Source organism: Gasterosteus aculeatus, chromosome 10 (assembly GCF_964276395.1).
Source record: "Gasterosteus aculeatus chromosome 10, fGasAcu3.hap1.1, whole genome shotgun sequence".
NCBI classification, from domain to species: Eukaryota; Metazoa; Chordata; class Actinopteri; order Perciformes; family Gasterosteidae; genus Gasterosteus; species Gasterosteus aculeatus.
Window position 1 is genome coordinate 6,614,998 of NC_135697.1, and position 14,687 is coordinate 6,629,684.

Below are 14,687 nucleotides of genomic sequence, written 5' to 3' on the forward strand. Positions count from 1 at the left end.
GAACTAATTTGGACACCTAACATTATTTACTCTTTTTTTTTTTCTTCCATAGATTGCATTCAGTTGTCCAGTAACAAAGCTATATTTATAGCTTTGTTACTGGACAACTTATAGGTCTGTATTTCTGTTCTCCTCTGGTACATGTGGTCGTTGGTGCATGCCAGTGGCCTAGATGTAACACGCAATACAGCTTTGTACCAACAGCACACTGATGTGTTACATTCTGACTGTAATGCCGCTTATTTTGGGTGTCGCCGTTTGTACAACTTACATGATCAACATTAAAACACTGTAAAACACACGTTAAAAGTGTCAACAATTTATCTTTCCAGCTTCTCCAAAGTGAGGGTCTCTAGGGACTAGTGAACTGGGGAAAAAATAATTTTAAGATATTATCCTGAGCTCTGAAAATTTGTGATGGACAACCTTTTTGATATTTTATATACTACAATTAATTCCAACTTTAATCAATCGCAAAAACAACTTTTCGTCAGAGCCCCATTTTAATGTTAAAGCTCCCAATTCTTATGCCAATGTTCATTAGCTTTTCATTTTCCTTTTTTTAACATTTGCAACATGCACAGTAGTTGGTCCTCTTTTCTTTTTTTCAGTCTCAAGCAGTCAGCTTGTTTAGTCAAATTTGCCCGAGGTGGAGGGTTCAGCCTTCAGATGGCACTATTTCTGTTTCATTACATGCCCGGTTTATATCTGTCACCATCTTCATTTTCGGTTTGGTTTCCCCTCTGCCTTTGTAGTTTTGTGCTTACTTAAAGCTGACGGGTACGGATTCTGCATCAGATAACCACTTTCTATTTGAAGAATTGTTTGTGGTCCCCTACTTGTGTAAAATTTCTTGTTGTTACCAAAACACAAATGAGCCACAGTTCTTTGAAAAATTACAGGTTGTTGAAATACATGTGCAACATTCAGGCTACGATAAGGATTTGAATATGAAAAGAAACTGATGTATTAGAAGGCTCCATGAATAGGCAGATCTCTTCCCCTTTTACAATTCAATGCAACCTCTGAGGAATGCCCAGCTCACACGTGTGCTTGTTTCTATTTATCTGTGTTGGGGGTGGGGGTCTTCATTTGTGACCTGAATACCTCAGCCGGTGAGCGTATGACTGTCCTCCAAATGTGGGTGTACGTCCTCAGTATATAGGGGTGCGTATTTAAAGCCGTCAGCTGGTAGAATAAAATATTCATGGTGGCACGGTGGGATTGGCCGCTGAGTAAAGAGCGCTGACGGGGGAGAGCGCAGAGCACCGTGTGTTCAGAAGCGTCTCGCTCTCGCTCTCTTTCCTCCTCTTTTCTCTCTATAAAGAGATGAGCAGAGGAAGAGGGAACGGACCAGTGCGACAGCGTCTCTGCTCCTGCAGACCTTCCCCAACAGAGAGCTCTCTGACTTGACGTCCTTGCTGCCTTTGCTCTGCTGATGTTTTATTCTAAATGGATGATCAAAACGAAGGGGAGCATGTGGTAACGGTACGTGTTTGTGTGTGTGTGTGTGTGTGTGTGTGTGTGTGTTCCTTTGGGCGGGCATGGAGAGTGTCTGGATCCCTTCCAAGTGTAGAACGTGACAGCCAGGCAGTGTTATTACTACAGTTGTCTTTTTGTGCTCTGCTACAGGGTGCAGTGATCCGTGGCAATGAATGGGGCAGGTGGTCGGTTCAGACCACCACTAGGTTTCTTTTTAAATGGAAGCATTTCCACTGTTTAATTGCCTTTTGGAACAGGAAAGCGCTGAAAACCGATGGAGACGGTTATGGCTGCTTGAGGGAGCGGGACAAGGAGAATAGGAAGGAAGACAGGAGAGAGGAGGAGGGGGAGAGATGTGTCTGACAAGGTAGCTAAACACAAACAAGAACCATGCTGTCAATAGAGATGACGTCCATGGACTAAAATGAATCTAAATGAAATGCTTCCCCGTTTGCTTTCCAGTTATTCCATATTGCAAAAGGCATAACGACCATGACTAGAGAGGGAGCAACACCAGAGGGAAAATATTTGTGAGAGAGCGGATGGTTTCCATCTTTGTGTTTGTCTGCAAATTCTGTGCATGTTTGGGAGTACCGACTGCATCCAATGGACACTATTTAAACTATAAGATAAAACCAGACCTACACCCACAAAACAAGCTTGTGACTGCCTTGGCTTCTTAGTGTTGCCCTGTCCAAACATGGTGATGGGCTCCAGGGAAGTAAATAATTTAATAGCTAGTTCGCAAGAGCTAAATGTGGCTGCCTGATCAAATTATTTAATTACTACCTGTGGCACACTGTTGATGCTGTTTTTGCTTTCCCAAAATTATGTTTGGGGAAATATAGTAATAATATACTACTTGTGCATATGATTAATTGTAAAGAATTTGGGTAGCGGCCATCTGTAACGAGTTAATGGTCTTTTCTGTTTTCAGACATCATTTAATTGGTTACATAATTGACCATTATTTGGCAGTAAATAATAGTCAATATTCTCATATGTAGTATGTAATTGTGAATGTTGGCATTGTAAGACATAGAGATATTCAGTTATTTGGAGGGACAGGTCTCTCACTATGTAACACCTCTCTTACGTCAGTCCCTATCGATTGGACCGGGTCCCAGTGAAGTGTTGAGAGGCTGCTCGTTTTATTCACTGACTGGTTGGCTAAAGAGGCGTTCGGCAGCTGCATGGTGGAGATCTCTCCCACGCAGGCTTATGAACAGAAGTGAGGTTAACATTCATGTTGTCTGTGAATAAGAAAATTACTTTGAAATGTAGAAATGTGTCCAACGATGAAGCATCGTCAGAAATACAGGCATCTAGTCACTCAATTCATCTTTAAGTCAACCATGTCAAACATTTTCTGATTCCAGACGCTCAATTTAAATGCAATTTCAAACATGCCCCTTTCATCTGACAATACAATGATACAAACTAATGAAGAAAAGGATTTCCTTGCGGAGATTCTGACCTTTGGTAGTGCTTTTTTGTGAGCGGGTCACTTTTCACACACGTATGCACTTGCATGACCTGACCCACATCCCTGTCGAACTATCCAACTGATTTACAGGTGGCGGTTATGTGCCAGGGTGAGCGGCAATGAGCTTAAAAATGCAGGAGAGAAGTACACCACCTTTTTTAACAAACAAGGATGTTTCAGACGATAAGTTAATTTAGTCGCCAGATCTGTAAAACCGAAGCACCATTTAAAATCTTGTTTACCTGTTGTGCTCCTAAGTTTCTTGGAATTCAGCGTTCACAAAAACCTGAAAGCTGGCTTATTGTCCAAATAAATATCCAAATTACTTTTGAAAAAAATGTTACTTTTGAGATGTATTTTATACGGATATAATAGTATTTTAAAGTGTTGTAATAAATAATGATACAACACCACAAATGTGATAGTCATTCATATCTTGATGACTAACTCCTTAAATGTGCCTATTTAATATGGATCATATTACAAAATGTATCTTGTGCTTGGGAAATCCTCGCGTAAGTTCAGCCTTGTGTTTAATCCTGAATCTTCACGTGAACCATAAACCCCCGCGCCTGGATAATACTGTATGTTGATTTGCCCACCTGCTGTAAAAGCCAACAAAACTGCTTGTATACAAAGTAATTAAAGTAATGATAACTATATGATAGTAATATAAAAGCCTTTTATGATTTCCTTTATGGATAGAGCATGGGGGGAAAAAGTAGATAACCTATCATTAAGGTCTCTGTCTTTCTTGCCAACTTTATTAATGATTGACCAGCATTATTAGTAAATTGCATGGACTTCTTTGACTGTTTTAAAAGCTACAGCAGATCAAACCGGTGTAGTGGGGTTTTATACCAGCATTTGTTCAGTGACTCGCCTCAAAACAACACAATTGATCAAAAAAACAAAGCATTGTAATCGCCATGTCTTCAGTGTAATTTTTACAGCAAACTAAAACGAAGATTGATTTTGGTCCATCATCACAAATATTTACTTGGTAGTTCTACCTCATATTGTTCTTTGCCAACTGATCTGGCTGGGAGCAGATAACTCTGGGTAATTCCGGTCTCAGAAGCCATCAGCTGTAAGGGAGCTGGGGCTATATTTCTGAGTTTGTGGTGTAGCCAGCAGATAACCAGGGCCAAGACCTTCTCCATAGCCGGCTCCTTGTCCAATTAGCAACTTAAGATGCGCCAGTGTACCGTCAGATGATAGTCTGTGAGTTCTGCATTCACTGCTTCCCAAATGGACTGTTTACCTGAATTGAAACACACCCTGCTGGGTGCTAATACTTCAAAGTATGCAAAGGAAAACCATGCCTAAAACAATTACCCTCAAAAAACTAATTCTGCATTGTAAAAATCATTCTGACGATCGCCCCCCGTACCGATTATCACCACTTTATTGTAAATGTACTGCCACAAGACACCCTTGTGAGAAAGAATAGAAGATGGGGGGCCTGGAGGGTAGAACAGAAAGATAAGAGAGGCTGCAGAGGGACACTTTGCTTTATGGTTTGATTGTGTTGTCTTAAGGTTGCCTGCCGGTGTTGCCTACCACTCTTTTGGTTGATATCTCAAGTGCCTTTGAGAAAAGCCAGGCAGGGTTTATCGCTCACCAGACTCCATGAATGTTTCCGCTCTTTTGAACCAGAGGTGACGTGCTGCCGTCCCTGGTGACAACCGAGGTGCTCGTGATCACAATTCCCCGCGCTGCTAGACATCGGTTTTGCTAGTGGTAGTTGGATCTGAATATAGCTTATCCCATGAGTAATGTCTCTGGCGTGTGGCAGCTCACGCGTCTCGGAGAGGTCAGGAAACGCTGAGCTAATGTTTGATTCCAACTCTGACCGTGTCTGGCAATTTTTGTGCACTATACTGTTTTATTGTTCCTCACATACGTGGATCATCTGACCTGCTGCTCAGCTTAGTTTCAGACAAGATTTGTGACACATTTAAACCAAATATTATTATAATATTGTTTATTATTAGACACCCTCTGGATCCACGCCGGAAAGAAGCCCATCCTAGGCCTGTCCGGCTGTGTAGGTCTAGCAAGAGATGCATCTGCCTTTTGTCAACGTCTATTAATATTGCTGGATGTGAGCCTTTCTTACCCAACTGGCCATTCTTTTGTCCTCCCCAACGGCACTGCCCTTGTAGCCCAACCACAGCGGTGGTTTGTGTGTGCAGTGGCCAAGTGCCGGCCTGGACTGGGGACTGTGTGATGGACTAGGAGTTTATTTTGGACAAAGCTGACCGGTTGCATCATTTGGTCTTAAATTGTATTGCGCAATGTGGAGTGGAGGGCGCAACAGACCTTTAACATGTGGATATACTCCACTTAACACGCAATGCATCGAATACATGATGGGAGATAAACTGTTTGTGTTTGTACACAGAGATTTATAAAAGTGGTATTTTAAGAAGCTTAAGAATAGACTCATAAAGCAGGGATATTTTCACCGCAGCTTGTGTGCTTTTCCTGAAAACATTTCTACACGTGATTCCAGCATATTGGGAGATTAGAACTGGCAACCAAACTATTCAAACAGAAACTCCATTAAGGCATTTTGCAATTTAGAGTAGCTTTTGTTTCTTTTAGAATACACACACACATTACCACCAGCTCCTGGAGAAGGAACCGTCGAAGTAACACGACTCATTATCATGCAAATCCAATAGCTACTGAGAAGCACAGGCGCACACGGACACAATCACAGATGGCGTCATTCATCGTCCGTTGGGTTCTAACAGGAGAATGATTATGGTAATGTCTGTGCGGAAATGGTAATGTCATTGTCGACATCCATAGTAGGAAGGAATGAAATCGGGGAAATAAGCAATAAACATCGACTACACGCTTTCTATCAGGATAAAATCCCGCCGGGTAGTTATTGGAGGTCATGTTGGGGCTAAAATGAACCCAAGGACCTTGTGTAAATGACGTATCCCGTTTCTTCCAACGGCCATTGTCTTTTTTTGTTTGCGCACTCTCCTGCTTGGCATCAGAGCCTCGTGGTGATTGGTTGAAGGAACTGATAGGATCATCCAATTGGGGCTTGTGTTGCATCTTAGTTAGTACACAAGGCAGTAGACTAGCGCATCTGCAGTTGTTTGCATTTGTTAGGATCATGTTGTATGTGGAAGACCAAATGTTTGGTATTTAACAAAACTAACATCTTTGGGGCTCAGTTGAAATATGCAGTTATTAATTTAAGACTGTATTTTGCAACTTGTCCTTTGCTCCAAAAAAAACTAAAAGACACTTAGATTGGATCCTAACTTCCTTCCATAACTATCACAGACCTATTGTATATCTAGTTCAGGCTGATGTTGCCAGAGATTGGCTCACTACCATCTTGTTGCGCTTTCAGACCCAATGTGGATGTGTATCTAAAAAAACGTCTTTGTTGCAATGCTAGTGTAAATACACCGATCATAAAGCACAGCTGGCCAGGCTTCTATTGGTTCTCTGGACCACTGGAAGTATTGCAGTTTTTAGAGCTGCTAAATTCAAGTTCTGTATTTGCCACACATGCAATCGGAGACTGTGTCCCTCTGGCTGCCAAAATATTCTGGCCCTTTGTCAAAGTGAAAAGAAAGTTACCATCTCGTATTTCAAACTGAAACAAAATATTTGTTTAAGAATTTTGTATACAAAGAGGAATACAAGAGGGATTTGAATCAAAGCCTTCTCGTTTTATTGGATGTCTTGCATGTGGGCGGGTTGAAAGTTGAGCTCAATGCAGACACACCCCTCCCCCACCTGTTTTCAGATGAAGGGTATGATAATGGAGAGATGGAAAGGAAAGCTAGCCTGTTTTCACCCAGCTCTGTGTAACCCACCGAGTGTTTTACATGTGTTATTCGTGCTGCATTAATTAGGCCTTGAAATTGTCTCTCTTCCGCCCTATCGTAGCTTACTTTTAACGCAATGCTTCTCAAAATATTGAGGTTGACTATTTTACTGCTGACTTTGAAGCCTACTTTGGAGGATGAGTGTCTTTACAAGTTTAGCAACTGTCTCTCTGCCCCTTTTTGTGTATCTCCACAGAAACAGGGTGTTTTAACATGTTTCAAGTGTTTGAGGAAATGTAAGGGTCTTCATGCAGTGTTTCCCACCAGTCTTAATACAGCCAATCCGTTCCTTGGTGAGCTACTCGGCTTAATGGGAATCCTGCACTCCTAATATACGGGGTTCCCACGCGTCCAGTTGACCAATTTCCCAGTCGGAGAAAACGTATGGAAAATGAGAGAAAGGTTCATATGTCCCGGAAAAGGTTTTGTTGTCCTGGAATATTGTTTCAACATCCTCCTTTTTCAAATGACTAGGCGTTGTATCACAAGCCCTACAATTGGACAATATTGCCATTTTGAGGGCTGATCTAAGGGTTAATTTATGTTCTGGATCCCAATAACGTGAATACTTTTATGCACGCAAGAGATGATTTCCATGGAAAATTAAAGCATTAGACTGCACTTATTTAAAATCAGACTTCTGCAGGGGTGAACATGTTGGTGTGTGGTGGGACATTTTCTGGGACATTGTGCCACGATGATGTCTCGCTGAATGTCCTTTTTGTTCCTTTTTTTGTATTCCTTTGGTCTTTTAAGTGCACTCTCCCCTTCTGTTGTTCTCAGGGTCTAGACGAGGAGGCACTAGTTGACCATGGGAAGAGCAGCTTCAGCACTCAATCAAACTATGGTGGCGAGGATTTGGAAAGTAAGTTTCATGCCAACAAGACAGAATTATTCTTTCTGTCACTAATATGCTTTTGTTTTTTTAAATGAAGTTCCAAGGGTGACATTTTTTTCCACTTCACATGTGCAAGCCTTGCGCTTGGAAAAATTGCTTTGTTGTTTTAATTTACTTGGGTCTGTTTCATAGTTTAGGAAGCAGCAGCAAGTGTCAGTGCTGTTCACATGTAGAGAACACAGCAGTGCATTATCTCCCACTGCTCTTGCTTTTATGTGGGTCCACCATACTTAATACACCGTGCCGAGCTTTATATTTTCACTCCATCTTCCTTTCATCTACTGTGTCTTTTGTCTCTCTTCCTCTCCGTCTCTGTTTCTCCTCCATCTGTCTGGCTCATGTTTACCGTGTCACTTACTCCTTGAGTGCTGCATCTTGGTTTTGTTGCTTCTGGGTTTCCTTCTCAAATGAAAGAGAGATGACTCATCTGGGAGAAATGGGTGTTGGCAGAGAATGTAGGGCAGAAATGGGGCTTTGCATCTCAGAACACAGTTTCTGTGTGGTAGTAATAATAATGGCGGGAAGTAAATATGGGAGTAGGCAGAACGGTAAAAAATGTCAATGTCTCTACTGAGACAGTGACTGTTTTTGTTGGCCTAAACTGTCACTTTCACAATGTAGCCGTGGTATTTGGAATTGAATTTCTATTGCATTTGGAATTGCAATCCAACAGTTCTTGCTTTGTCAGTCTGTTAGCTTTACTTGAGGCAGAAGTCATCTGAGTGTGAAGGGCAAGAAATGGACTGACTTCAGGTTTTACACTTTCCATCAGACTTCACTGTGTTGTAGGTGGAACCTGATGTATCAAATGGGTCTATGTCTTTATATAAAGGTGAGGACAATGTAAAAATAAATAGGTAGTTCTACTCCATTACAAAAAACCTGAAATGTGTCTTCCACAACTAATTTGTGGAATTTGGATTGCTTAACACAGAAATTGTAACTCAAAAAGAAAAACAACATTCCGTGTCTTACGCTATTTAACCTTGATTTTCTTTGGAAGAGGTTTTTCTGCTTGTTTTTCTCTCCCAAACTGTGACAGGAAAATGTGTCTTATTGGTGTTGCACTTTCCTTCCCTCAAGGCCACAGAGCAGTGTACGTAGGTGTCCATGTTCCTCTCGGAAGGGACAGCAAAAGGAGGCATCGGCACCGAGGACACAGACATCACCGAAAGAAGAGAGGGCGAGACTTTGAGGAGGGAAAAGAGGATGGCCGGGAATCCCCCACAAATGGTTGGAAGCGCTCATCCTAAATGTCTTAATGTCCCCATTCACAGCCAAACCACACACCCACTGTTATTCTCTCTCTCTCTCTCTCTCAATGTCTTGCGTACGCCCTGTAGCTGTGTGTTTATTAACACATGCACAGGATTCGCCTCCCAATCAACATTTGAGGCCGAGCTTATATTTATCTTCCATTATCTATTCATTCTTTGGTGCGTGTAGGTCGCAGCACATTAACTACTGTACAAATGTTCCTTAATAACATGACATTTACATTACATGTCGTTTAGCTGCCGCTTTTATCCAAAGCGACTTACAATAAGTTCATTCAACCATAGGGATACAAACTCAGAAGAGCAAGAAACAACAAAGTGCAATATCATCAAATAAGCCAATTTACAATTTGCTATAGATAAGAGCCATTATAAGTACAATTTAAGTGCTACGGTTTGTCAGTCTTTTAGTCGAGATAGAGTCTTAAGAGGTGTGTTTTTAGTTTGCGGCGGAAGATGTGAAGGCTCTCTGTGGTCCTGATGTCTTCAGAGAGCTCGTTCCACCATTTTGGAGCCAGGACAGCAAAGACGGAGTTGTGATCTAGTCGAGTATTTTGCTCTCAGCGAGGGAGGAACAAGCAGTTTAGCAGATGCTGAGCGGAGAGTGCGGGTTGGGATGTAAGCTGCACCTGATCCATTCACAGCATGGTACGTGAGCACCAATTTTTGAATTGGATGCCGGCAGCCACCGGTAGCCAGTGAAGAGAGCGGAGGAGTGGAGTAGTGTGGGAGAATTTCGGAAGGTTAAAGACCAGTCAAGCTGCTGCATTCTGGATGAGCTGCAGAGGTCAAATGGCGGTAGCAGGGAGACCATGACACAAGACAAAAGAACAAAACATTAGTTATGGTTAAAACAGAAAAAAATGCATGCAGCCTATAATTAACATTAAAAACAAGTAATGGGGGGTGTTGACGTACAGACAAACACCGACAAATGTGCTCCCCCGTATGTGTGCTCTCACGTGCGTTTGTCTGTGTGCGCCCATCGAAGCGAAACTCTGCCTTTTAGGAGCAGTGGAGAATTGTTAACGTGGAGGTGAGCAGTAAGCAGCAACAGGTAGTGTATTTCTTTGCTGCCAGTCATTCGTTCTTTGCCTCCTTGAGACGCTTAGTCTTATTATCCGCTCTATTAGCGACACGCACACACTTTTCTGAAAATGGGTCAGAACGAATTTGGTTTCATCCTACCATTTCCTTTCATGTTTTCACTTAAAGGTGCACTGGAGTTGGACCAAAGTAATATGTAATTTAGCATTATATAGAATGAGCTCTAACAAACGGAACCCATTTCTTCATCAACGTTTCCAAAGTGGATCATTTCAGAACACGCATTGTTAACATGTTTACGAAGCTGGAGACTGTCTTCCTCACCTCTACTGGCTCATTGCTGCATTTCTTTGCCACCTGCAGATCGTTGGAAACTGTTGGAAACGGTTACAGGTTTTTAATAACACTGAATGCCTGAAGAGTTTTGCTGTTGTTGTTAATATGACCTTTTACGCCACCGTTTGCGCAGACACACCCTCCCAGCGGGTCCAGTTCATCCTAGGTACAGAGGACGATGACCTGGAGCACGTCCCCCACGACCTCTTCACTGAGCTGGACGAGCTCTCCTTCAGACATGGCGGTGCCACTGAATGGAAGGAGACTGCCAGGTGAGAAAACAACTCAAGGGACAAACTGCATGACGACAACTGCAATACGGAACAACCTTTTGTAGACATTTTAAATGGGCCCCTTTTGTATTTCCTGTTTGAACGCAGTATCTGACGAGAAGCAAAGTAAGCGGTTGCCCCATCCACAGAGTAGCAATGCTCTCTGTACAAAACATTACTTTTTATATTGCACAATATCTTTGTAGCATTCTAAAATTCTACTGACTGGAAACCCTGATTAGGTATCATAATGGCTTCTAGTAACATCGGCCTTAGTGCCTACATTTACAGCACATGTGCACATTTCTGCAAACATTTTCATCATTCAACCCTAAGCCTTTTTACTTAGAACTTTGACACCAGACAACAGAATGAAAAGACACCGTCAAAGAGAGAGACTCACTCACTTGTAACACTTCAACTATATTGTACAGTTACCAGTCAGAGGTTTGGACACACTTCCTCATTCACTTTAATGAGGAAGTGTGTCCAAACGTTTGACTGATAACTGTAGCTCATTGATGTTTTTAAATAATTTAACAATTTCCTATCTTGTGCTCTTGGTGTTTATCCACAGGTGGTTAAAGTTTGAAGAGGACGTGGAAGATGGCGGGGAGAGGTGGAGTAAGCCCTATGTGGCTACGTTGTCGCTACACAGCTTATTTGAACTGCGTAGCTGCATACTCAACGGCACAGTCATGCTGGATATGAGGGCCAACAGTATCGATGAAATTGCGGGTATTTTTTGTCAATACTCAATTGAAAGATGCACAACCCATTTAATCAATTTTACTGTATTTCCTATGTAGCAGTGTGATGATTAGAATGATAAATAACATGTATATAATAATTGACCCTTGATATTCAATGGTCCGTACATCATTCTAATTTCCTCTTTGTACGACTCAGACATGCTGATAGACAGCATGGTGGCTTCAGGCCAGCTGAAGGAGGATTTGCGGGAAAACGTTCGAGAAGCCATGCTGAAGAAACATCACCACCAGAACGAGAGAAAACTAAGCAACCGCATCCCTCTGGTGCGCTCCTTTGCTGACATAGGCAAGAAACATTCTGACCCGCTCTTGCTCGAAAGAAACGGTGAGATCCAACGACGCACTGGCATTTCTTTTTCCTCCATATTTTCCACCACTGGGGTGAACTATCCCTAAAAATCCACCGTTCAATTTGAATCCCCCAATGCCATCGTAGAAGGTGGATGGCAAAAGTGAGTAAAATCTAGAGAGCCGTCTCAGTCGGCCCTGGTAATGAAAGAGAAATCTGAGTGCTACTGACTGTGCTAACCTGTATTGCTGGCCTGGCTTGGGGTATTGAATTGATGATTGTTTTCACTCCAAAGGTTGACACTGAGGAATTATTGCTTCACCTGCATCTGGAGTCAGCATTGTGTGTGTGCGCGCGTGTTATTTTATTTTTTATTTTTTTTACCGGGCATGGCAGCAGTGGTGTAGATGTGTGGCGTGCATTTTAAGATCCTGTGATTTCTAAGAATGAAAGACGAATCACATTCTCCACTTCCGTGCCTGTGGTTCTTGTTGGGCTTGCATTTCTAATGTTATTTAAAAACACAAAGGTCACATTGATGGCTGGTGATGTACGTCTTGTGTCAAACAAGTAAGTACGGTTTAGGATTTATGACTGGTCTATTGTGGTAGCAGCACACGTTTGCTTACTGTGCACTGACATCGAGCTAACTCCCCCTGCATGTCTTTCTGAACTCCGAGTTTTACCCCAACCTCTGACGCGTTGGATGACTCGTTTGTTTGGAGATGAATGAGACAAGCCGTTTGGCCTTCGCAGATCCTCCCACACAACTCAGTGAATCATTGTTCGTATCTTCTGCCGCACAGCCATGCTTTTCGCTCGAGCACAATCCTCTCTAACTACACCTCTGCCCCGCTCTTGCTGCCCCCCCCCCTTTCGGCCAAGGCTCCTGCAGATACCACCTCTGTGATGTACTCCTACTTCATATGTTTTTCCTCTCTGCTCCATCCCTTTTTCCTTTTCCTCCTTTCTCTCCCTTCTCCTATACCCTACCTGCCATTGTCTCCTCTGTTAGGAGAGGGCCTGTCCTCTTCACATCTCTCTCTCCACAAGACAGGGACAGCCTCCTCTGTCTCCAACCTCTCCCAGAGGCGAGAGTCCAGGGTCTCCATCCTGCTCAGCCACCTCCTGCCCTCTTCCTCCAACACTGGGCACGCCCCAGGCCCCCCGCTCCTCACCACCCCTCAAAATACCCCGTCCGCCTTCCGACACTCCTCCCAAACCCACGGCATAGGCCTTGGCCCTCAAGGCATCCCGGACGTGGTGGTGTCACCTCCCGAGGATGACAACCCACAGAACTCTGCAGAAGAAGATGCATCATCACCGGAAATCAGCCGGCGAGCATCCTCGGCATCCCAGGGCCTCGAGATGATGCCCTTAGAAGGCAAATATCTGTGTAGCCTGCCAGTGTGAGTCACGGCTTGAGCAGAGAACACTAGCACTAGCATGGAAGCCCTGCTGCCTGTTGAAGGGACGGTGCACTCGAGTCTCAGATCTGTCATTTTTTCTCTTACTTGCTGTGCTATCTAACAGAATACATTGTTTTGGCGTAATCTGTCCAACTATGAGACAGCAAAGACGGATTTCTCTTCAACTCGCCCCTTCATACCAAAAATAATCTATAAATATGATTAGCACTACAGGTAAGATAAAAAAGATGTATTTTTGACTTTAGGTTGAACTGTCCCTTTTACTTCCAAAGCTGCGGTCATCTCATCAATAACCCACAGCAAGGCTCACTCGCTAAGACGCTTTTTCCACAGTTGTTGACACTTCTCTCTGCCTCATGATTCTGGCTCCACTCGCTACTCTTTTTGCATCTATTCCACTGACTCAATCGTTTCTACTAATATCTGTTCTTTCTGCCATTTAAACTTCTCCTTGTTTCTAAACACATTTTCAAGGCATTCCTCAGCGTCTGACTTGCTTGGCTCTCTCCCCAGTCACACATCCGACATTGTCGTTGCATGGCTGCCTTTCAAACGATCTTGGTCGGTGTTTCTCCCGAACTGCATCTTTCTTTCTCGGCCAAAGCGTTTCATGAAAGTTAGAAGGGATGTCCCGATTTTTTTCCTTTTTGTAAAATTGACTATCTTTTAATTTTTTGCTTGTTATTTAATCTTCTGCTGATAATTATCATCATCATGCAAAATATGGGTGCATTATACAGTTGCCCAATACAAACTAAACCCCAAGTGGCCGGTATTGAAATCCGTAAATCCAATCCAGGTTTAAAAGCTTGATATAGTCTCCAGGAAAATGTTATCTGCATCGGTGCTTTCAGAATAGTTTCCCACAGAATTTAAAAGAAAAGCAACTGCGATTTGGCGACCAAATCGCGACCCCTCTGGACAAAAAGTGTGTCGATGAAAAGAGGATTGCACTGCTGTCTTGATCTGGATAGCAGTGCATTTGTTTTGCAACTAAGTTGGTAAGACTCAATGAATTTAGTGGAAACCTGATGATATAGTAGTCTAGGAAATAAAGAGCAAATGCATACATTTTTCTAACTCCACAATTCTCTATTGATTCAACAACCGGGTTTCACAATGACTTTGGGCCGGGCTCTGTCGCTGTCCCTGTTTTTTAGCTTTACTTTTGTTCCGTTCTTCGGTTATCATCTCTTGGGTGGTCCTGACAAAGTGTGAGCCATAACCACAATAAATAATGTAAAAAATAGTTATGTTCCGGTCTGTGGGCCGTAAATTGTTGTTTCTCTTTCCCAGGGACTCTGAAACGGTGACAATCCTCCCATCTCGTTTGCTGACTTAGATCATATGAAGGCGTCCACATGGGATTTTAAAGGTTTCATGACCAGCCAAAAATAATTTTGTCAGCTTGAAAACTGTCCTGAAGTGCTTTGTATGATTTCAGAAGGAGTGGTGTGGATTAGAATTTGTTGATGGGCCAGACAATATATTGATATATAAGCCTTGATATTCTTGGATTTTTGGATATCAT

At 42.7% G+C, this 14,687-nt stretch overlaps 1 protein-coding gene across 19 annotated transcripts in view; it reads left to right on the top strand.

Annotated features, from left to right (window-relative positions):
- LOC120825922 (sodium bicarbonate cotransporter 3) overlaps window positions 1-14,687 on the top strand; it is a 35,735-nt gene that overhangs the window by 3,286 nt on the left and 17,762 nt on the right. For 7 of the 19 annotated variants that reach the window (XR_013450987.1, XM_040187760.2, XM_040187767.2 and 4 more), the window contains exons 2-7: window positions 7,618-7,699; window positions 8,816-8,965; window positions 10,526-10,664; window positions 11,242-11,402; window positions 11,574-11,762; window positions 12,742-13,110. Coding sequence is in view for 17 of the 19 variants with exons in the window: in XM_040187760.2 (XP_040043694.1) it covers window positions 7,618-7,699; window positions 8,816-8,965; window positions 10,526-10,664; window positions 11,242-11,402; window positions 11,574-11,762; window positions 12,742-13,110 (1,090 nt within the window). In the remaining 2 variants the exon portion in view is untranslated. Of the gene's footprint in view, window positions 1-1,325; window positions 1,489-7,617; window positions 7,700-8,815; window positions 8,966-10,525; window positions 10,665-11,241; window positions 11,403-11,573; window positions 11,763-12,741; window positions 13,111-14,687 lie in introns of those variants that run through there. The other 12 variants (XM_040187770.2, XM_040187768.2, XM_078081374.1 and 9 more) reach the window with 5 other exon arrangements.